The sequence below is a fragment of the Cantharellus anzutake genome (assembly GCF_015039405.1).
Source record: "Cantharellus anzutake strain C23 chromosome Unknown EI90scaffold_36, whole genome shotgun sequence".
Lineage (NCBI taxonomy): Eukaryota > Fungi > Basidiomycota > Agaricomycetes > Cantharellales > Hydnaceae > Cantharellus > Cantharellus anzutake.
The window spans coordinates 336,352-357,298 of record NW_024066986.1 but is presented as its reverse complement, the minus strand read 5'-3'; the positions used below and the strand labels follow the sequence as shown (position 1 = coordinate 357,298).

The 20,947-nt window shown below is 48.6% G+C and overlaps 8 protein-coding genes across 8 annotated transcripts; 5 read left to right on the top strand and 3 right to left on the bottom strand.

Moving 5' to 3' along the window:
* Window positions 1–10: 10 nt before the first annotated feature.
* On the top strand, window positions 11–4,010 carry EI90DRAFT_3064950 (WD40-repeat-containing domain protein). Its single transcript, XM_039060837.1, has 15 exons — window positions 11–299; window positions 351–473; window positions 530–620; window positions 682–767; window positions 836–1,011; window positions 1,070–1,179; window positions 1,231–1,372; window positions 1,424–1,602; window positions 1,655–1,799; window positions 1,898–2,585; window positions 2,640–2,790; window positions 2,847–2,945; window positions 3,001–3,516; window positions 3,567–3,652; window positions 3,707–4,010. The coding sequence occupies exons 1-15, from the start codon at window positions 182–184 to the stop codon at window positions 3,778–3,780; spliced, it is 2,784 nt and encodes a 927-aa protein (XP_038914169.1). The 5' UTR covers window positions 11–181; the 3' UTR covers window positions 3,781–4,010.
* EI90DRAFT_1565255 (uncharacterized protein) lies at window positions 3,982–5,613 on the top strand. The gene is made up of 3 exons (XM_039051906.1): window positions 3,982–4,813; window positions 4,873–5,377; window positions 5,434–5,613. Exons 1-2 carry the CDS (start codon window positions 4,183–4,185, stop codon window positions 5,349–5,351), a joined length of 1,110 nt encoding a protein of 369 aa, XP_038914168.1. The 5' UTR covers window positions 3,982–4,182; the 3' UTR covers window positions 5,352–5,377; window positions 5,434–5,613.
* Window positions 5,614–5,731: 118 nt separating this feature from the next.
* Window positions 5,732–7,010, bottom strand: EI90DRAFT_3281307 (concanavalin A-like lectin/glucanase domain-containing protein; the record flags this gene model as incomplete). Its single annotated transcript, XM_039066814.1, has 5 exons — window positions 5,732–5,936; window positions 5,990–6,191; window positions 6,250–6,379; window positions 6,448–6,673; window positions 7,007–7,010. The coding sequence occupies 5 exons, from the start codon at window positions 7,008–7,010 to the stop codon at window positions 5,758–5,760; spliced, it is 741 nt and encodes a 246-aa protein (XP_038914167.1). The 3' UTR covers window positions 5,732–5,757.
* A 486-nt stretch (window positions 7,011–7,496) lies between these two features.
* EI90DRAFT_3126146 (tRNAHis guanylyltransferase-domain-containing protein) lies at window positions 7,497–9,274 on the top strand (the record flags this gene model as incomplete). The annotated part of the gene is made up of 9 exons (XM_039063895.1): window positions 7,497–7,600; window positions 7,685–7,816; window positions 7,875–7,919; window positions 7,978–8,147; window positions 8,214–8,302; window positions 8,399–8,648; window positions 8,716–8,784; window positions 8,844–9,020; window positions 9,099–9,274. 9 exons carry the CDS (start codon window positions 7,497–7,499, stop codon window positions 9,272–9,274), a joined length of 1,212 nt encoding a protein of 403 aa, XP_038914166.1.
* A 108-nt stretch (window positions 9,275–9,382) lies between these two features.
* On the bottom strand, window positions 9,383–9,740 carry EI90DRAFT_3064946 (uncharacterized protein). The gene has a single exon (XM_039060836.1). It carries the CDS (start codon window positions 9,606–9,608, stop codon window positions 9,426–9,428), a length of 183 nt encoding a protein of 60 aa, XP_038914165.1. The 5' UTR covers window positions 9,609–9,740; the 3' UTR covers window positions 9,383–9,425.
* EI90DRAFT_3064945 (uncharacterized protein) lies at window positions 9,383–10,099 on the bottom strand (the record flags this gene model as incomplete). Its single annotated transcript, XM_039060835.1, has 1 exon — window positions 9,383–10,099. A coding segment is annotated over exon 1 (236 nt), but the record flags the coding sequence as incomplete, so codon positions are not given.
* Window positions 10,100–10,663: 564 nt separating this feature from the next.
* EI90DRAFT_3017667 (MFS monosaccharide transporter) lies at window positions 10,664–12,681 on the top strand (the record flags this gene model as incomplete). Its single annotated transcript, XM_039057134.1, has 8 exons — window positions 10,664–10,709; window positions 10,784–10,853; window positions 10,916–11,038; window positions 11,117–11,193; window positions 11,232–11,332; window positions 11,403–11,786; window positions 11,852–11,913; window positions 11,976–12,681. 8 exons carry the CDS (start codon window positions 10,664–10,666, stop codon window positions 12,679–12,681), a joined length of 1,569 nt encoding a protein of 522 aa, XP_038914163.1.
* A 3,442-nt stretch (window positions 12,682–16,123) lies between these two features.
* EI90DRAFT_3155738 (uncharacterized protein) lies at window positions 16,124–18,653 on the top strand. Its single transcript, XM_039066012.1, has 4 exons — window positions 16,124–16,432; window positions 16,518–16,632; window positions 16,762–17,457; window positions 17,532–18,653. Exons 1-4 carry the CDS (start codon window positions 16,272–16,274, stop codon window positions 18,420–18,422), a joined length of 1,863 nt encoding a protein of 620 aa, XP_038914162.1. The 5' UTR covers window positions 16,124–16,271; the 3' UTR covers window positions 18,423–18,653.
* The last annotated feature ends 2,294 nt before the right edge of the window (window positions 18,654–20,947 follow it).

The window sequence follows — 20,947 nt, the reverse complement described above, 5'->3', positions numbered from 1 at the left end:
GACGAGGAATCAATTATTTGTTCCAGGCAAGCGACGACGTTCTCGTCATTCCTGCCTATCATTACGTCCCAGGTATTGAGAGGTTCCACAGTCGGCAGTCCCCCCATTTGAAACAGCTCTCTTGCACTTGGTGTCTCCAAAATCATAAGAAGACAAGATTGGGTAGTTTCTCTGCAGCCCAATGAGGTTCACAAAACCAGCATGGGTCGTTCATCAAGAAACTTCTGATAAGAAAAAATTGGGGATTTTCTCCATTAGTGTCCATCCAGATGGCTCGCGCATAGCTACGGGGGGACTCGGTGCGCTATTGCTTATCTTTGCCGCCTGACACAGTCTGAACGATGGTGCAGACTCAAAAATACGGATTTGGTCGACCCTGCCTATCCTTCGGCCAGAATATGATGATTCTATCCCCTCTGTGGATCCGAAGAATGCTCCTTCAAAGTCCCTTTGCACTCTTTCCATGCATGCTGGTGCGCAATCTTGACTATTCTGTCAAGTCAAGCTTCACCGTCCATTTTCTGTGCAGGACCTGTCTTGGTGGTGAGGTGGTCCCATTCTGGAAAATGGCTGGCTAGCGGATCGGACGACACAATCATAATGATATGGGACTTGGATCTGTGCGTGATTCCTCGCTTTATGTTTCTGGTGATGCATGAACGCTCATGTTTGACCGTTAAGGTCTGGTGGAGGGAAAGTGTGGGGGACGGACGAAACAAATATCGAAGGATGGAAGGCTCTTAAACGGTTGCCTGGCCATGACTCAGGTGAATTTTGCTAACTGACTTTGTCCCACAAACGTCGTAACCGCTGCTATCTTCCTGTGAATTTGCAGATGTCACCGACCTTGCGTTTTCCCCTGGCGATAGATATCTGGCCAGTGTTGGCTTGGACAGCAAAGTCCTGATTTGGAATGGTGCAACCTTGGAGCTAATCCGAATGCTTGATGGGCACCAGGGTTACGTTAAAGGTGTATGTTGGGACCCTGTTGGTCAATATTTGGCTACCCAGGTATGTCGTACAGATAGCTCAAATGGATAGTTCTGCATAATCACTGCTCATAAATCAGTCAGACGATAAGTCGGCGAAAATCTGGAACACGACCGACTGGAAATTGGAGACAAGCATCACGCAGCCGTTCGAGAAGTCCCCAGGATCTACATTTTTTCGTAGACTCAGGTATGTCGACTGCCTTTTGCTCCACATCCCTGCTCCACAATATTCTACCAGCTGGTCCCCTGACGGGGCTCACATCACTGCATCCAATGCGATGAACAACAATGGATACGTATTTGTTGCAGCAGTAATCTCTCGCTCATCGTGGAGCTCCAATATATCGCTTGTCGGGCACGAAAACACTGTTGAGGTGGCAGTAAGTATTTTTGGATGGGAACACCTGGACAACAGTCTCACCCCTCAACAGGCATACAACCCCCACATATTCCGTCGAGATCCAGATTTACCCGTGACAACAGCCAATATCTGCAGCGTCGTCGCTCTTGGGTGTGATGATTTGTCGATCTCCATATGGCAAACAAAATCGGCCCGGCCGCTTATTGTTGCTAAAGATGCGTTTGAAAGACCTGTTATGGATCTATCATGGTGCGTAGTTGCACGGACAACCCTGCTTGTGCTCTAATCCTCCACCCGTTAGGTCATTGGATGGCATGACGCTTTATGCGTGCTCTTCAGATGGAACCATTGGTGTTTTTGATTTCGACGCCTCAGAGCTCGAAGGAATAGCGCCGCTCTCTGTTCAAGCGGATTACCTTAAATTATTTAATTTTACTGCCCCTCCAGTCCCACAATACTACCAACCCCTGTCCCCAGAGAACCCCCACCAATGATGTATTCCTCACCTGGTCCTCCGTCTACGAGTTACAACGCTCCAACAAAGGAAGACACCCCAAATCTCAACATGAGTGGCAAAAAGAAGCGCCGCATCAAGCCTGTATTTGTATCCCATCTTTCTGGCCTCCCGAATGGGACTCCAATACCTAATCAGCCATCCATGAACGGCGCAACCCCTTACCCATCCTACCCATCTACCTCTCAGGCCCCCCAACCATTTGGTGCTCCCCAGCTCCCTGATCCTGCCCCCAGCGCATTCCGAGACCCTTATACATTTGCTGCGTCACAGCCACCAGGTTTCAGGGATCCGACCTTTCCCCCCTACCATCACACAGAACCGGAGCGCTTCCCTTCTCATTCCAGCTCATTCGCACCAAGTCAGGTGCCTCAAATGGACACTATCCAAAACGCTTCAAGGGCAAACTCACTCCAGAATGGGGATCATCCCGATGGGTCCGGAAATATGTGGGACAGTATCGATGGAGGGGCTAATCACAATGACACCTCGCGCTTGCCCAAGGCTCGCACACTTGGTGGAGATCGACGACGAGAGCCAATGGGACCTATCAAAGATATTCGACCACCTTCAGTCGCGAATCAGATGAATATGAGCCCTTCAGGCAGTTCTACGAACCATCGCCTCGCTATTCCTGCGGTTCGAAACATTGTATTTGCAAAAGTGGAGGACCGAGAAACGGATGTATTCGAGGGGCGCAATTCCGAAAATGGCTCTTGTAAGTCTGGCACCGAATCAGGGCACAAGAATTATCTGAAACTTCCCACCATAGCACCCTCTGAAGTTAGCCTTATCAGCGCCAAGCAGACACAGTTTTTGGATTACGTCTCAGCGGGTGTGTTAGCGGTTACGGCGACCTCTGTTTTTTGTGCTGCTGCTTTGGAAGACGGATCAATCAATGTGTACTCGCCTACAGGGAGACGGTATAATGCGTTGCATCTGCTGCCGTTTCCATCGCACTGATCAGTGCTTGCATTAGGTTGATGCCTTCCATGCTACTCGATTCCCCCTGCGTGTCGATGAACGCGTGCAAGCAATTCTTAATGGCAATAACATCTTCAGCGCATATGTACATTTGGTATGGGCATAACACAAGCTTTTTAAGTCAGCTTTAATATTTCCTTCCGCGTCAGGGATATGAAGAAGCAGAAAGCACACGTATCTGCTGTCCTCATTCGACCACTAATATCCTCTCACTCGTCTGATCTCTCGTCAGCGATGATCAGGCCTAATGGCGCTCCTGTGTTAACTATCTCCGCTGGCGCCGCTTTCACCTATGATATTTCCCTCCAGGCATGGCTCAGGGCCAGTGAAGCGCGTTGGGCAGAGGGAAGCGACGCCTGGGAGGGAAAGCAAAGACCAACTGCAAATCGAGGCTCTGCAGGTGCCAGAGGGGTTGTTTCTTCTATCGAGGCCGCTATCAGTGACCTAGAGTTGAACATTGGAGAACAGCGAGGGGACAGTACTCCCTGGTGGAATGCAGCGCTCACGCTTGGACACCTGGAAACCCGACTTCACGCAGCGAAATTGTTTGATAGCCCTTCAGAGTACAAGAGTAATCTTCATCTGTATGCGAAGAGGCTAGCTGAAGAGGGGTTCCGTGCCAAAGCCGAGGAATTGATGAAAGAGCTATGCGGCCCACTATACTGGTGTGTATTTTTGCAAGGCTGTCGAGTATACGCCTCACCTTTCGTGATAGGAAACCTGGACGGGATGACCTTTGGTGTCCAACAATAATGGGGATGCAAAAAAGGGAATTACTCAAGGATGTTGCTGGCATATTTGGTAGGCTCTTTGCCTGTAGTCACCGCATGATGTTCATACAACGTTCCTCCCCAGCTCGCAGTAAAACATTTGCCAAGCTTGGGCAGGATTGGCAGGAGTTGATGAAGAAAATCCATGCGGACAGCTGATCTCTACATTTTATATATATATTACCTCTAGACGGTACTCAATTCGGCTGGGTTATTGTTCGGACTATTCACGTTACTTTGGATCTGTTGTATCTCTATTTCTCGACTTGCAACACCACCTTTTGTTGTAACTAATGGTCCAGAGTCAAATCCTTGTTTCCTGGTCACGGTCACGTTTCGCGCGTTCTCACACCCTGCTTGAACTTCTCGATCATCAACTCGAACGGCGAAGGGAATAACACGCGCTCGACTCAAATCATTCCTTATTCGGGAGGCGCATTGGAAGGTTTCCAGACTGTCCTTGGGGCTGCCGACCGGCTTTGTCTCCCTATTCACCGCTGAGCGGGCATCTTACAGTCAACATTTACACAACTATCTCCACAACAATACACGGTCGACATTATGAACGATACGTCCCTCCCTTGTCTTCCTCTTGAGCTCAAGTATGAAATCATTTCTTACATGGATAAGGACACACTGGTAGCAGCTGCTCGAACTTGTTTTGCTCTGAGTCAAGAAGCCGAGCGTTACCTCTACCAGGATGTAAAGCTGTCGAACAAACAGATAGAGAAATTTTTTAAATCACTTTCCCGGTGCAACTCGAGAGCTTCGTTAGTTCGAAAATGCACTATCGTTGGCTTTGGCCAAGATGATCGGAGATTCATCAACCAAGTGCTGGTCGCCCTTCACAACCTCCGATCTCTCGCAATTATCCCTCCGCCCCTCGAGGAAGCACCTGGAAATGATATGGTCTTCAGCTGGAGCTCTCTTCTTGATGGGTGCGAATTTAAGCTGGTTGAATTTATCACCAGTTTGGAATGCGATCTTTCTATGGTCGAATTTCTCCACAGGCAGTCCCAAATCCAGAAATACATTCATTCCGGCTATACAATCACCGACACACATTCCGCTCTGCATCCACTTACTCTTCCTTCTCTGACTCACTTTTATGGAAATATTATGGACATCGATATGATTGTCCCTCACCGTCCCGTCACCCACGTCACCGTGGATGAGACAGTGGCTACTATCGGTCGGTGACTGCTTGTAAAATGTTTGGTCATTGTAGAGGTAATCCTTATCTTCCGTTAGGCCTGCCTTTGTTCATTCTTCAACCACTCGCCGCTTCGAAGGGTCCAGTCAAGTACTTGTCGCTGAGTCTCTGCGACATGGCGACGGCTTCTGTCCTATCTCTCATCTACCCATATACCCCACATCTCATTGGACTCAGCCTTTCATACCCTCGCGATGTTTTTAGCCTCGAAGCCGAACTTGACTGGGCCGATGCTCTGGCCAAATTCCGCAACCTCAAATACCTGGAGATCGAAGTTTCCTTAGATTCCTCCGGAGAATCGAAAGATATCCCCTTCGACTGTCAGAAAGAACTTGTGCATACGTGGCATGACGCTTGCCCCTCTTTGCAATCGGTGTCATTTGGATCGCAATTGCAAGAAGAGACGGAGTTTGGATTGGAGATGAACGTTGGTGCCATGATCAGTAGCTGGGAAAAGGAGAAGGGGAACTGGGTTCGCATGGATATGCGACGGGATGATCTTTGTTGGCGTTGGTAGTGTTGGTGGTGCAGTACAATCTAATGGTATGTGTTAGTCCCGCTGGTACGCGCATGGCTCATCATTACTAATCTCCAAATAGATTTCACTCTTTCTTCATCATGCCTCTTCGTATACTCGCTGTTTACCCTTAAGACCCTAAGACGGGGATTTTCGTTAACTCATAATTGTAAACTTGTCTCAACATCCTTCTATCAACTACATTGTTTTCATATTTTTGTGTCATCCGGTTTGTAGCATTCTAGCCACTGCCTCTAATAACATATTCCTTCTGTTCATCCACTAAATCGCGGAATCCGGTTTTTCAATTTACAAAATACAAATCTAACATATGTAGTGGACTTAATAAGTGTTACTGAAGGTTCGAATGTTCATGAGATATCGAGTGTGGGGGTAAGGCAGCGACTTAGCATTCAATGCGTACGCTCCTCGCGAAAGCAGACATCGAAGCTGGGGCAGTTCTCCAATTCACTGGCCCTCTTGCCCATGCTGACGTCCCTGAAGGAAAGCTTGCATCCCAGATACCGAGCTGTATTCTCGCTGGATTCGAGGGGAAATGATATACCCCATTTTTAATGGTGTCTTCTACGCGCGGACTTAGTGCATAGCCTAACGAGCGTTTAGAGTGCTTCCCATACCTCTTCGCAGAGTTCGAACGTGGATTCCATCGACGCCCCAAATGATCTTCTCCGGGTTCCAATCCACAGTGTAGAGATGGTAGGAGTCGACGGTGTCAGTGGAGGCTGAGTGGGATCTTGACGAGGGTTTGTAACAATGTCGCCCGGCGAAGACGCCGTAAAGAGGTTCTTTGTCGGAAGGATGAGGAACGAAGACGTTTGACTGCCGTGAAGGCCCCATTCAGCGGGATCTCTGCACTTCTGTAAGACATACAGCATACCTGCCAGCAGTGCGGATCGCCTCCGAGGAGCTCTATGTCGATCTCATCGCCTTCGGGTGCGATGATGACAATTGCAGTGACAATCCCCGAGATTCTAGGACCAAGCACTTCGAAAGTATAGTTCCCATACCTAGAACAGCAGCGTTTTTAATGCTGAGACAAAACTCAGTTGTTTGGGAAGTTACGTGCAAATTCAACATTGTCGAGTTTAGAGTGGCGCCGTCAGCTACTTTGTCATTGATGCCTTTTGAAGTCTTTATTCTTCCATTTGGCCGGTCAAGACGTAAGGCTAAAATACCGGGAGACTGAAAACCATACGACCTTGGTGGTGTATCGACTGGAACAAAATATTCTTGGGATATGCTCGATGAGGTCCGGAACTCCGAACGGTATGGCGTACAGGATGGACGCGTTTTCGGGCTCGCTGCGGAGAGATGGACATGGAACACGACACACACGATTTGAACGATGGTGAAATGCATGCTTGCCGCAGGGAGTGACGTGTTAGACTGGAGGATGATTAATTGCGGTTGGATCGAGCTCAATTCTCACGCCTTCTCAACTACTTATCAGTTCCGAAGTCTGCCCGAATAACATATTCTGCATGTGAGAACAATAAGTTTGGGTAAAATATGGAAGGTCCTTTGTCACAGCGTTGGATTTGAAACTTGCACTATTCATTCGTCCCTATGAGGATAGCTGAAGAGAAGGTCGATGTGTCGAAGCAGAGAGCGACTCGGGCGAAGGGAGGAATGACTCATGTTCACGAGCAGGGTCCTATCTTCGCCAACGAACAGGACAACTGTCCCCGGAAATCCAAAGTATTCCGGCTTCAAAAATCAACGGGTTTCTCTTCTTTTTTTTTCCTTGGGGGGGGGGCGGTTCGCTACGACTCAAAAGCTGCCTCCGTATATATTTTAGAGGCCGTAATTAATCTCTGCCGAACACTAGTCGGTAAACTGTTATTGTAACCAAGTAGCGCTGAAGTATGGAGAGTGAATTTTACGTATTGGCTGTCCAGAGACTCGCAATTCCATTCGAAAACGGTGGATTGATAGCTCAGGAACTGATATATATGCGTCCAGACGCTGTAGTTGATGGATAACAGCGAGGGAAGGAATCCTGCAGTTAATGTTATTAGGCCGCCAGTCTGAATATTGATACGCACTTCGATCGCAGACCGTGGGAACAAAACTCGCCGGACACATCTACACACACTCAGACTCATCGTTAAGGACACTATTAGGATGGCTGGTACGCGTTTCGCATATGTGCGATCGTTCGAGTTGCCCGATCCGCTGCTCCCCAACACCTACCTCGTTCTGCGCGTCGACGGACATGGATTTCACCGGTTCGTCGCAAACTTATTGCCCAATTCTCATAGCTTGGAAATGCCGCAATCCTTTCATGATCGTCTAATACTATTCTGTGGCAGATTCTCTGAGCTACATGGCTTCCGGAAGCCAAACGATGAACGTGCTCTTCATCTCATGAATAAAGCGGCTAGAGACGTGATGGAAGCATACCCGGACTCAGTCCTTGCGTTTGGAGAAAGCGACGAGTTTAGGTAAGGCATGCAGAGCTACGAATTCTTGCATCGATCCATCGATAACACTTCACGTAAGCTTCTTATTTCGGAAGAGCTGTAAATTGTGGAATCGAAGGCACAGGTACGCCCGACGAAGAAGTACTGGAAGGATGTCGGAAATGGTAATAACGCTGTCGAAGCAAGATTTTAACTTCTGTTGTTTCATTGTTCACATCGTCCTATGTGTTCAACTGGCCACATTACTTCCCCGACACCCAACTTCAGTATCCTCCAACGTTTGACGGTCGCATAGTCGTATACCCAACCATTAAGGAAGTACGTGATTATTTTTCCTGGAGGCAAGCAGATAGTAGGTGGTCCATCTTGTGAACCTCCCAACTTGGTGGCGTAACTGATATTCCGGTTTCATCCTAAGCGCATATTAATAACCTGTACAATACTGCATTCTGGGCCCTCATTCAGCAAGGGGGTCTTTCCACTAGCGAAGCACATGCGAGATTACGGGTGCGTTCATCTCTCTCGTTTTGAGATTTCATTTTCTGGAGGCGAGTTATCTCCTTTTGCATAGCAGATCACTGAACAGGTCACCGCATTTTCTAGGGAACGTTCTCCAAAGACAAACACGAGATTTTGTTTGGCCAGTTCAAGATCAATTATAACCATCTGCCTAGCATATTTCGAAAAGGAAGTGTCCTTACACGTAAAGCCTCTTCAACTGATGGCGGAGACGCACACGTAGGAAGGCCTACGCCAGAAGGGGGTCTAACCGTTCGGATTGATGAAACCTTTACCGAGCCGGCTGGGATGCAAGCTATGGATCACTTGTTAACTCGGACCGATTTGGATTCAGGTATGCTCGCAAAAAGTGGCGAAATGGACGTCAGATTGATCAAATTTATTTTTTTCAATATTGATAGAACGCATTCCTGACAATCAAACTGGAGAATTTCTGAACCCAATGCCGACTCCATTCTCCCTCGCTGAGAGTGAGTTCGGGGTGATTACCGAATTAGCCAAGTAAACGTAACCAGTACTTTACCTACAGGCTTGTCTGATATACAAGCTCATCCTGGGCCGCACTCCGGGGCTCCGGCTTCATTCAGTAATGGAGAAAATACAAGCCTGAATGCGGAGAGGAGCGTTCATACTATTCGAGACAGGTCTGTGATGGAGATGCAGGAAAGCATGGAACTTCCAATATTCAAAACGGAGACGGATCAGAGTAAGCCCTTTGTTATACATCCTTCAGCAATTTGATGGTTAGGTAATTATGGTTTATTGCTGCACAACACGCACATAGGTCGTCGGACTCACCACAGTGACACGAAGCGTGACACGAAGAAGCGGGGTAAAGCATCGTGTGACATAGCAAAGGAGATAGACTCATCTGCGACAACTTCGATCCTCGTTCTGCATGTTGACTTTATCAAAGATGACTCGTTCTGGGAGGAAGCCCGCTTTGAATCGAGTGGCTAGGTCCCATTTTCGGATGGGGGACGGTACTGCCTCCACCTGACCTCTGTCCGGTAGGCCTTGCGCATATTGGGTTATTGAGGCCCCAATGACCTTTGCCAACATACAGATCTAGGGACGTGCGCCGGTCGTTTACATTGAAACCCTGATGTACTCACAATACAAATGGTGGCTTCGGTTCTGGCTTGTTCGATGTCCACTTGGAGCTTTTTGCACAATTTGTTGAACATGGTGAACAAGTCAAATGGGGGAGCTGAAGTGGAAATCGGCCTCTGGTTGGTTCCAGATGGGTGTAGCCACGTAACATGGAGAGGGTCAGAATGATGGATTCTTTCATTTGGTTTGTGTGTATGGTACAAGATTGGAATGGGGCTGGGGCTGGGCTGGTGAAATGGTGTAGATACAAATCTCTCTCACCCGTTCGATCTGCCAATTCGGTGGTAAAAGATGACGCACAAAGAGCTTTTATGGCCGTTTAAGGGATGTATGCATGAGTGCGGACAGCAATATCTAAGGATCAGTGTGCGAGCAAGCAGGAAGGCGAATTAATTGGGAGTCGGTGTGCAATGTAATACACCGTTCGGGTAAAAAAGGTTGATGGACGCCTGGGAAGGTGGGTGTCGCGGAATCGGAGTGGGAGATCGGCTCTTGACTGAGCGGGGGGGGTTGTCCCAGACGAACCAAAAATGACCGCGAGTGCCAGCGCAATAAGTAGGACATAAAGTCGCAACCAGGGAATATAGGTCGCATCTGTAGTGTAATGTTGGTGTGTTGAAGACATCGATTGTACACTACAACGACGTTCACGGTTGTTGAGCCCGCTTTCGGGGTCAAACGGGTCAATATTTAGTGCATTGAATGAATTGGTCGTCCCATCGCCACATGACATATTTATCAATTAACTCATATGTGATTTAAATTGATCGGACAATTAATTCTAAAAAGTTAACATACGTTCTTCACCTTCTCGCGCAAAGAGCTTTCAAAGGTCATCAGAGGGGAGGAAAAATGATTATTCAAAGGTACCATTAATGTTCAACGTCGTCCCAACGAATTCCCTCATATGTAATACGAGGCTGCGAATTTTTTTTTGGGTCCTACATCATCGGGTTTATTGGCAGCTCTCATGTTTCGCTTCACACCCTTCCTGATCAAACCCACAACATTCATCCGTACCCCCCCCCCTCGTGATTGTCTTGCTACATACATACTACATTGTTTCCATACGACCCAGGGGTAGACGATGACCCGTGAGGTGACAATAACAACTGGCTGCTCCACTCTACCGTTCGGCGTATAAAGAGGGACTTTCAGACATTTGACCGCTTCTTTACCCCGTCTCTCCACCTCCATCTCTCCATCTTCCTCCACTAGACAGCCTATTTCTCTAGCATGCCCGGTGGAGCAGTCGCAACTGGCAATGGCGTCGGCGGTGATGGTGAGCATGATGGCCGCCCTGTCATTCGTACAATACCCTCACTGTTCATCCATCCATCTATCTACTCTCACTAGTCCGCCCCTCAAACCCATGGCCTGGTATTTTGATGGCCACCTTCGCTGCTTTCGGTGGGATTCTCTTTGGGTACGTTGACCGTTGCCGTTGTGCTTTCCATTTCATGATGTAATTCTCATTCATACACTTAGATATGACACTGGTACTATATCGGGTGTTAAGGTCATGCCTGACTGGCTCTGCACGTTCGGGACTCGTTTCGGTCCCGGTTTTGGTCAATGCAGCATTACCACATCTCAGGAGTCGCTCATTGTGTGCGTCCCACTCGTATTTTAGCTTTTTTTCAAAAACTCTATTGATTGTTTTTTTTTTTTTCATTTGTGATATCATAGCTCCATTCTTTCCCTTGGGACATTTTTCGGTGCTCTGCTTGCTGCCCCTTTGGCTGATGGTATTGGGCGAAGGCTTGGTTGGTGGCCTCATGTGCCGTATTCTCTGTTGGCGTAGCTTTGCAGGTTGCTGCCACCAGAATCCCTCTATTCGTCGTTGGTCGTGTCGTTGCAGGCCTCGGCGTCGGTTTGGTCTCGTGCACAGCTCCAATGTACCAGGTGCGTCACTTGATCATTTTTTTTTTTATGTTTGAATCATTAACCAAGTTTGGACTTGTGTGGCTTCTAGTCGGAGTGCTCGCCGAAATGGATCCGTGGCGCCGTTGTCGCTTGCTACCAATGGGCGATCACTATTGGTCTGTTACTCGCGTCCATCGTCAACAACTCGGAGCAGAATCGTCCGAACCACTCCGGTTGGCGTATCGCAATTGGCTTGCAGTTCATCTGGGCTGCCATCCTTGCTGGTGGAATGTGGTTGATGCCCGAATCGCCTCGCTATTTGATCCGTCAAGGAAGAGATATGGAGGCAGAACGATCATTGGCTCGTTTGATGTCTACCGAGACCAGCGATCCTGTTGTTGCGGCTGAGTTGAGCGATATCCGTGCCAACTTGCGCCAGGAGATGGAGCGATCATCTGGTGGTTACAAAGAGCTCCTCTCCAGCGAGAACCAGGTGCGATAACCGATTTATGGTTTCAGAATTCGCCCTTTTTTGGTGCTCATTAATGGCTTATCTAGATCCTTTTCCGTGTTCTTAGCGGGGTGTTCCTTCAAGCCTGGCAACAGCTCACTGGTATCAAGTACGTAATCTCTTTGTACATATTCGGTTTCCGGGCGACTAATCATCTATCTATTCCGCCAGCTTTATCTTTTATTATGGTACAACTTTCTTCAAAAATTCTGGCATCTCAAATCCTTTCCTCATTTCCGTTGCCACCAATGTTGTCAATGTCGGTATGACCGTCCCTGGCATGTGGGCCGTCGATAAGGTCGGCCGCCGTAGTCTGCTTCTCATCGGTGCAGCTGGGATGCTTTTCTGCGAGTATATCATCGCTATCGTTGGTGTCACGATCTCGACCTCCAACTTGGCTGGTCAGAAGGTCCTGATTGCCTTTGTGTGCATCTACATTGCCTTTTTCGCCGCCACCTGGGGTCCTATCGCTTGGATCGTCACTGGAGAGATCTACCCACTGAACATTCGCGCCAAAGCAATGTCCATATCAACAGCATCAAACTGGCTTTGGAACTTTGGTATCGGTTACGCGACTCCTTACCTCGTCAACCCTGGTGCAGGTCACGCAAACCTTGGAGTTAAAGTTTTCTTCATTTGGGGTACCACTTGTGTTGGATGCCTCGTTTTCACCTACTTTTGCATTCCGGAAACGAAAGGATTATCCCTCGAGCAGATCGACATCATGTACGCCAATACGACGCCGATCAACAGCGCTTCATACCGGAAGACCCTCCTGGAGCATGACATTCATGCTGTCGATGTCGAGGGTGGCAGGGTCAACATTCAGGATCTTCACGAGCAGGACGAAAAGAACATCGCTGAGCACAAGGAATAAATAAAACGATCTACTTATTTCTGGTCTTCCCTTTCTTCCTCCCACCCTCTCCTCCTTGTATGCTAGTGACCAATGTGATCACCGTAGTGGTTTTGTGTCTCATTTTTTCGTTCGGTGTAATTTCCCTCGTTCTCCGCCCGTTGCTTTACCAAAACTCCTCTCATCAGAGGGCGTGTTTTGTTTTTGTTTTTGTTTTTTGTCTTGTATCCGATTTTCGTCCGAAACGCCAGTCTCAATCTCTCCCTGTTCGCTTTACGACCGTGCATGTAACGGGCGTAAAGGGGGGTTTCTGGCTTGAATTTATGGCCGCGCCACTTTAATTCGAACGCCTAGCTCGTCCTCCCATGCATGCACGTACCGTCACATGGGTTTTCTTACCCCCCCCAATTACATAATTGTACACACAAGGAGGGCTCGACATGCACCCGGCTGCTGTGCTGGAGGGTTGGAGAGCGGCGCGTAGTGAATTGATGTTAAGCAATTAATGGTTGACTTTCCGTGCTATGATATCCGATATCTTGTGCCCGTGATTGGTGAGACATGTTCGATAATCGATGTAGGATATATTATATTTTTTCCAGTCTGCCCTTACCATACATGTCACTGCGTCATCTATTTTTGCGATTTACTCTTTTCATCTCCGATTTGTTCATCTTTGCTCAGTGCTTGAGTGCGCTATAACGTAGTCGTTCATCTTTCTCCTGCTCTCTATATTCACGTAACGTTATTTGCTTGAGACTGAGCGCTGTTGTCCCTTTGTCTCATGGCTTATAGGAGAGCGGGAGGGGAGAACTCACGTAATTGGGCAGAAATTAATAAGTTTAAGAGAAGTGGTGCATGCAATATATATATGCGGAGAGACAGTTATGCCAGGAAGATGAAGCGCATGGTCTATACTAGAGCTAGTCTATGGTGGTTGAATTAAATTATAAAATTGTTTGCATCTATCTAGTAGATACTATATATGCACCTGAGATCAAGGGACGAAGAACAAGGAGTTGAAGTGGGGCTAGTCGAGTCGAGCTGGCGGACGCCTAGTAGTATAGTAGTTATGTAGTTGATATATAGAATTAGGACTTGTACGTGTGTGCATGATACGCGCGCGCGCGACCGAGTGACCAGGAGGCGGATCGCCGCGGCGTATAAGCTCCACCTGTCAGTGACAGATGTGTCAATCCGGATATTTAAATCAATCTTTTTTTTTTTTTGTGATAGTATCTATCTGTACGTGTCCTACGGGCAATGAAATTGGAGGGGGGAAAAAATCCAGTGGGAGGAGGGACATGCAGCGCGAGCGACGGGGGAGAATGTACAGGTGATTTGATCGGAGCAAGAATTCTGATTGTACTTGGTGCAATTGGGACGTACGTGTTCATTGTAAGCTGTATATAGCACCCCCCCCCCCCCTCCAGAATCCTGCCCGGAACGTTGTTCATAAGATTTCCGTGAAGTCGAACTGGTGACCGGCTAGTACAGTACGCGGGGCGGCGCTCGCTTGCGGAAATAATATTGTTGCTAACTAATATTACAGGGGCGAGTAGCAGTGCTGTATATGCACAATCACCAGGGGGGGTATGAGTGGTAATCTCTAGCACCCCGGGGGGCCCCATGCACAACGGTCAATAAACGGCAATACATAGGTGATATGTCGGCGAAAGGACCTGGTCCGAGGCACGGCAGCATGTGCGTGATATTACCCCTTCATATATTTACACAGACCAGATCGAGAGTCTTCGTTTCGTAGGTCACGCTTATATCTTGAGTCCGATATATATTGGTTCGGGACGATTTTTTTGGGGGGGCTTGTTTTTGAAGTCAATTACAATATTCAATTAGGATTAGGCGAATGAATGGTGTGATCGTCATATGGCACACATTCTAGAGTTTTGTGATGTGCGTGTGTGTGGGGGGGGGGGGGGGGAGAGTCACGCGCGCGGTGCTAGTTTGGTTGGCCCGGCCATGTCGCGAATCGAGAGAATAGGGATGTCTCAGTAGATATTGGGTGAAAGGCCATGTGCATACGAGTGAGCACAAACAATTGTATGACCATTTAGGAGGATGGACATGTGTTGCTTATGCATCACATGATGTGAACCGGGGCCAGCCACATGCAACAACAACACCAAGTTTTTCCCTCAGTGGAGATCGATGAGTCGAGTAGCGAGCACTTGTTTGTTTGTTGAATTGCGTGAGTAAGCTGATGATGCCGATAAGTTCCGTCAAGGCTCAAGAAAACTGGAGAAGGATGATGAAAGAGGAATTACACAGTTGCAGCCATATTGATGTTCCACAGTTCAACGGCAGTGAAATATGCTGATACCCCAAGATAGGAGACAGGAGGGAGCTCTTTTGACGTTTACTGGTCCATCGCACTTCACCCACGCACTCCGCAGTAGTTTTAAGCACTGGTGACCATCTGTGGGCATGAGGCTACACTGTACACGCAGCTTCCGTGCACACGCAAAGCCAATGTCCTCTACGAAATCCAACCTCGGAACAGGAGATGTTATCATCGCCGAGTGCGTACTTGAGCAATTCCTGGAAAAAGGGACTGGCACGAAACTCGGCCAGACTTGGGCAGGATCTCAGCCTCTACTAAAGTAGTGGCTATACTGGGGGGGCAGAGTTACAACTCATGTCCTAAGCAATCATAGGCAAGACTCCAGCCTCTATGACTTCGTAATAAAGCAATCAGCGGATTCGATGGAAGGGAGCACTACGTTACGTCTTCTTCCTTTAGGTACAAGGCACAGCTATGCACAGTGAAATGGAAACAGGAGCAAGTATCCACGCGTACGAAGTCATAGAGGCTTATGGAGTCCTGCTTCATCCACGCGTGTTGGATTCGGCGAGAACTCGCCACACCGGAGGCTTGTGTGCACGTGCCGTTGCATCCCCTGACATTTGGTCGGAGAGATCGCCGCCATCAAATGAATTGGAATCCTGGGGATCCAAGTCCGTTCTCTTATCAGGGTTCTGTTCTTCTCCGCAGAGAGAAGACTGGTGCTCGATACTGAAGCCCAGCTGTTAGATAATTTATGTTTTCGCGGTCAAGCCATCATGCATATTGGGTCTCCGTCGATCCCAGCTCAGAAAAGCCATCTATCTATGTACCTCCACTTCACCCCTAGCGGCTTCGTTGGTTGGACTAGATTCCTAAATCTGTGGGTGGCTTCTTCCTGCATGCTGTCTTTCCTGCTTTTTTTCCCTCGCCACATCAAGCTCTATTACATAGCTTCCCCCAAGGAGGAGTAACTCTATGCGGCTTTTGCCGAGTCTATTTGTCAGCTTACCACATGTGTCAAACTTCGGATTGCCGTGTTCGCCGAATCGAAGCACGATACATGCATAAAAATCTTAAGGGCAAGAGAACCTTCTTTTTCATCCTCATCGATCTCTTTCCCCCCCTCCTCCCCCCTCCACCATATTTCTCAATATTCTAGGCCCTCACACCGTTCCTTCAATTTTCTTGTTTACTTTTCCAAGCAAATAATTTTCTAAAAAAATAAGCGTAAATGTCTCTCGTCCAAACCCAACCAAGCCTTTCTCGCTGACAAGAAACACATTGCCCTCACAATGAACATTAGACAATGGCTGGCGGTCCCGGTGGTGCGGTAGGGGGACTTGGAGGCCTCGACAACGATTCGCTGCTTTGGACCATTATCATGGCTCCTTCGCCGCGTTTGGTGGTATTCTCTTTGGGTAAGGTTCAACACTCGTTGCATTTCCCCATTGCACCCATTTTACGCCCGTGCAAACTGCATACGGTACCCATTGCGCGTTGCATATATACATGACATGCTCACCCATGATTTTTTTTTGTCTCCCCCCCTTAGCTATGACACTGGAACGATTGGAGGCGTCATTGCTATGAAGGACTGGCTTAATGTGTTCGGCTCGTATGATCCTTCCATCGGTCAATACCTCAAGACCAATGACAAGTCCTTAGTGGTGAGTGTTTTTTCTCCTGTATCTCTGTTTCCGCCCTCCCTTTGGAATAATCAACTGCCCAAGGACAAATAATAATTGAATCTTCACCACAATCGTTTTTTTTTGATCTCTCCGTATATATACATATAGGTATCCATCCTGTCTGCCGGCACTTTCTTCGGCGCTCTCATCTCGTTTCCCTTGGGCGATCTCATTGGTCGCAAGTACGGTTTGATCTGTTCTTGCGTTATCTTCTCTGTTGGAGTCGGCCTTCAGCTCTCGACAAATTGGGCGACCTTCATCGCTGGTCGTGTCGTTGCTGGTCTTGGAGGTGAGTTCCAATTTACCCTTTCGGATAAGGTTTTTAAGCTCGACCAAATATCAAATTCACTGATATTCGAAATTTCAAATTTCTCCCTCCCCCCGCCCCGCCCTCCAGTTGGCGCTGTGTCTTGCCTCGTACCCATGTACCAATCCGAATGCTCACCCAAGAAACTACGTGGTCTCATCGTCGGTCTCTACCAATTCGCCATCACCATCGGTGCTCTTCTTGCCGCTATCGTTCTCAACGCAACCAAGAACCAAAACTCCCATTCATCTTGGCGTACACCCATCGCCGTCCAATTCGTATGGGCTGCCATCCTCGGTGGAGGTATGCTGGCTCTTCCTGAATCCCCTCGGTATTTGCTCTATAAGAATAATTGGGAAGCTGCGAGATATTCTCTTTCGCGTTTGATTCTCAAGCCTGAGAATTCACCAGAGGTGGATACGGAGCTTGCTGAGATTTCGCTCGCTCTTGAGGCTGAGCGTGCTTTGGGGGGTAACACATATCTGGATTGCTTCAAGGTAGAAATCCCTCTTGGTTTTCCCACTGTCTCGTGGAATTTAACTAAAAGAGACTTTCGCGCGTATGTGTATAGTTTACCGCAAACAAGAACTTCCTACGCACGATGACGGGTATTTGGTTACAAGCATGGCAACAACTTACAGGGATCAACTTCATCTTCTACTACGGTACCACCTTCTTCAAGAGCGCCGGCATCTCAAACAGTTTCATCATCACGATCATTTGCGACGTCGTCAATACCTGCATGACGATCGTCGGTGTTCAACTGATCGATCGTGTGGGTCGTAGAAAGTTGATGATCATCGGTGCTATCGGTATGATGGTCTGCGAATATATCGTCGCTATCGTAGGCGTCACAGCTGGAAAGACTCATTTCGACGTCTCCACGGGTCTATCTCAAGCCGTATCCGTCACCGCTCAACGAGTCCTTATCGCTTTTGTATGCTTTTACATCTCATTCTACGCTATATCTTGGGGACCCGTGGCGTGGGTATTGACGGGTGAGATATTCCCCCTCGCCATCCGTGCAAAGGGCATGTCACTCGCCGTCGCTTCCAATTGGCTCTGGAACTTTGGTATAGGTTACGCTACGCCTTACCTCGTCGATCCTTCCACGACGGGCGTGAACGCCGTCAAAGCAGCCAACTTAGGCGTCAAAGTTTTCTTCATTTGGGGATCGACGTGCGCTGGATGTTTCCTCTTCGCCTACTTGTTCATCCCGGAAACGAAAGGGCTTTCGCTGGAACAGATCGACTTGTTGTATCGTGAATCGTCTGTGATTCGTTCGAATGCGTATCGGAGGAGGATGTTGGAAGCTGGAGAGACGTTTTTGCATCATGATTTGGAGCATGTGGATGTGGATAAGAGGGATTTCGGGATTTCGGGTGTTTCGGGTGTTGTTGTTCCGAATGTTGGACAGCCTGTTAGTAAGGAGGTGGAGATTGTTGAGAAAGAGAGTGCTTGAGATTGGGTGCTTGACGCTAGTTCAGCCGGTGACAGTTTGAAACCCGTGCGAGAATGTCATGCATGTTGACCTCATATAGTGCAGGCAGACGGCCAATTTTATGCCTCGTTCAGCAGATGGGGTGGCTACCGCTCCTGCATGCAATGTTCCACCATTGATATATCTGTCGGGAAACTGATACTCTGGCGCCCAATTAATAAGTCATTTTGACCGGTCACTGTCAATAGGGATGCCGTGGTTCGGTTCGGCTCTCCGAACCGGAGGTCCTAAAATCGCAAACGTGATAACTGTACAGGTTGACTCCAGAACTCCAGCCTTCAAACAACGCTCATACTCTGGTACGGTTTGAAGGGTTGAATTCGGGCTCGGTATTAAGTAAACCGAGTTCTTGGTCAGGTTGACCAATTCGGTTCGGGAGCCGAACCGAACCAGGACTCCGAAGAGAAAGTCGAATCTGGGCAGCTGCAAGGGCGCTTGTTCTCTCTTCTGGTATGATGGAGCTTACCAAGTCAACGGCAGGAGAACGAATCAATGCTTGGTCTTCCCATGCATGTTCTCCCTCCCCTATGCTTCTTTATTCTTGTCCTCCGCCTCATTCTGCACTGAGGCTATGCATCCAGGCTCCGCTGGTGTGAATGCTGTGGTTGAGCACAAGATACGACTGACCCCTAATCGGAACAAAGCTTCATGCCTTAATCGTTTCCACTCTACTACGTAAGGCGCTTAGCGATATCAAATGAATTTCCAAGCGGTTCCTATTCCCAAAGAAGGAAACACATCGCGGGGTTCAGCGCATTGTTTAGAGATCTGAGTGGGTCGATCCCCAGCGCAATGTCTGGCTGGCTCCGGAGAAGGCTAAGCCCTGGTTCCAGTTGCAACGACTCGGCCACTCATCTTCCCGAACGGACTGGAACCTCCACCGACGAGAGTAGTGACGATCCACCCTCAGATGTGCCATCTTTACCAAACTCGCTATCGCCGTCGCCCTCGCCAGCCGCTCCGAATCCAGCACCTACTGGTGAAAAGAAAGCGATCTTCATTGGCACAACGAGGCTCTTCCTCCAAACAGCAGCCTTCACTCTGAAGCTTTCCCCTGTCCCACTTCTTGGCCAGATTCCAGATATGCTTCTCTTATTGCTCCAACTTTCCGAGGTTTGCTGTTTTTGGATTCGTCATCAGTCATACCATGTTGCTCAAAGCCTTTGTTCTACCTGTACAGACCGTGGGCGGCAATAACCAGGCTACAATTGTTATGAGGGTTCCCCTCAAACTGTGAGGCCCGGCCCATGTCTATATTCCGCCCACAACATCAGTTGATGTTGTGTTGTGTAATAATTATGTCGCGACGCTAATTTAGCGTCGCGGAAGCTTCTCTATTTATTTGTGCCGAGAATGTATAAGATTGTATATAAACCCTCGGGGTGGCTGTAAAAGGTGGATGAGCCTTTACTTCTACCCCGTTAATATACAGCAAACTCAAGCGTATACTTAGACAGACTTCTGAGGCCTGAGGCGAACAGGGGAACGGAATGTTACTGTCCCCAAACTAGTAAGATACCTTTCACTTTTTTACGCTATTATTCTCTTTCCATTCTCGGCACCGCATTACCGGTGCCGAAACCCCATTTGGCAACACACGTGTCGTCGGCCCCTGACAACGCACGACTTCGATCAAGTTCTCACGCGAACTTGTTGAATGACTCGACACCTCTTCTGGATGTTGTGGAGATACAACACCAGGAGCACGTCCAACGCTCCGCCAACACGGCCGGCCCCTCCACTGGCTGTAGGGTGGAAGACGACACCACCTCAAGTGATGGTGGTGATCTGGGCCTGCAAGGGCCCAGGGACGTGTCTCAGACGTGTCCCACCTATATGAGAGACGTTGACGAAGTCACTGTCAGGGCCCGGCCTCGGACTCGGAGGCTCCCTGACCTCAACCCCCATCTAACCTGTCCTCACACTATGCGGGGCATGAGATGTATAGTAAAAGAAAGGGAATATATACACTTGCCTATGCGGGGCATGAGATGAGAAGAAGGGTAAAGGTCTCATCTCCCCGCATGGTTGCTATATAAAGGAATGGGTCACATGCCCACAACTATACAGCTCCTAGAGTTGTGTAGTGTGACCCGGAGGGAACATCCAGGTGGCAGTGCCCAGTAAGCGTGGGAACGTTCTGGGCGAGTTGCTTGCCCAGAACTGTGGCTGTGACCCGTGGGAACATTCTGGGTGAGCTGTTCGCTCAGAAAGTTCCCACGCTATCCTGTGCGTGCGTGTACACAATGCACAAAGGCAACAACAAGGCAACAGTCAAAGAATAAAAGGGGGTAAAGTAGGTGGGGAGTCCGGGGCACCCTAAGGCAGGGTGCTGAACCCTGACAGTCACAACATCTGAAGCCCTCGCAGCGGAGACTCTCGCAGCATTCGTCCCAATGCGCGCGTCGCGTCGCGTCCTCCATCCCCAACCCACTCCCTCGCATCTGAAACGGCACAAGTACTAAGAAATCGCATCGACCAAGTCG

Coding starts and splice junctions, on each gene's coding strand:
- EI90DRAFT_3064950 (XM_039060837.1), top strand. CDS start 182: ATGAGGTTCACAAAACCAGCATGGGTCGTTCATCAAGAAACTTCTGAT. Junction 1,373..1,423: donor AAAACACTGTTGAGGTGGCA/GTAAGTATTTTT, acceptor ACCCCTCAACAG/GCATACAACCCCCACATATT. Junction 2,791..2,846: donor TACTCGCCTACAGGGAGACG/GTATAATGCGTT, acceptor TGCTTGCATTAG/GTTGATGCCTTCCATGCTAC.
- EI90DRAFT_1565255 (XM_039051906.1), top strand. CDS start 4,183: ATGAACGATACGTCCCTCCCTTGTCTTCCTCTTGAGCTCAAGTATGAA. Junction 4,814..4,872: donor TGAGACAGTGGCTACTATCG/GTCGGTGACTGC, acceptor ATCTTCCGTTAG/GCCTGCCTTTGTTCATTCTT.
- EI90DRAFT_3064946 (XM_039060836.1), bottom strand. CDS start 9,608: ATGAAAGAATCCATCATTCTGACCCTCTCCATGTTACGTGGCTACACC.
- EI90DRAFT_3155738 (XM_039066012.1), top strand. CDS start 16,272: ATGGCTGGCGGTCCCGGTGGTGCGGTAGGGGGACTTGGAGGCCTCGAC. Junction 16,433..16,517: donor ATTGCACCCATTTTACGCCC/GTGCAAACTGCA, acceptor TCCCCCCCTTAG/CTATGACACTGGAACGATTG. Junction 16,633..16,761: donor CCAATGACAAGTCCTTAGTG/GTGAGTGTTTTT, acceptor ATATACATATAG/GTATCCATCCTGTCTGCCGG.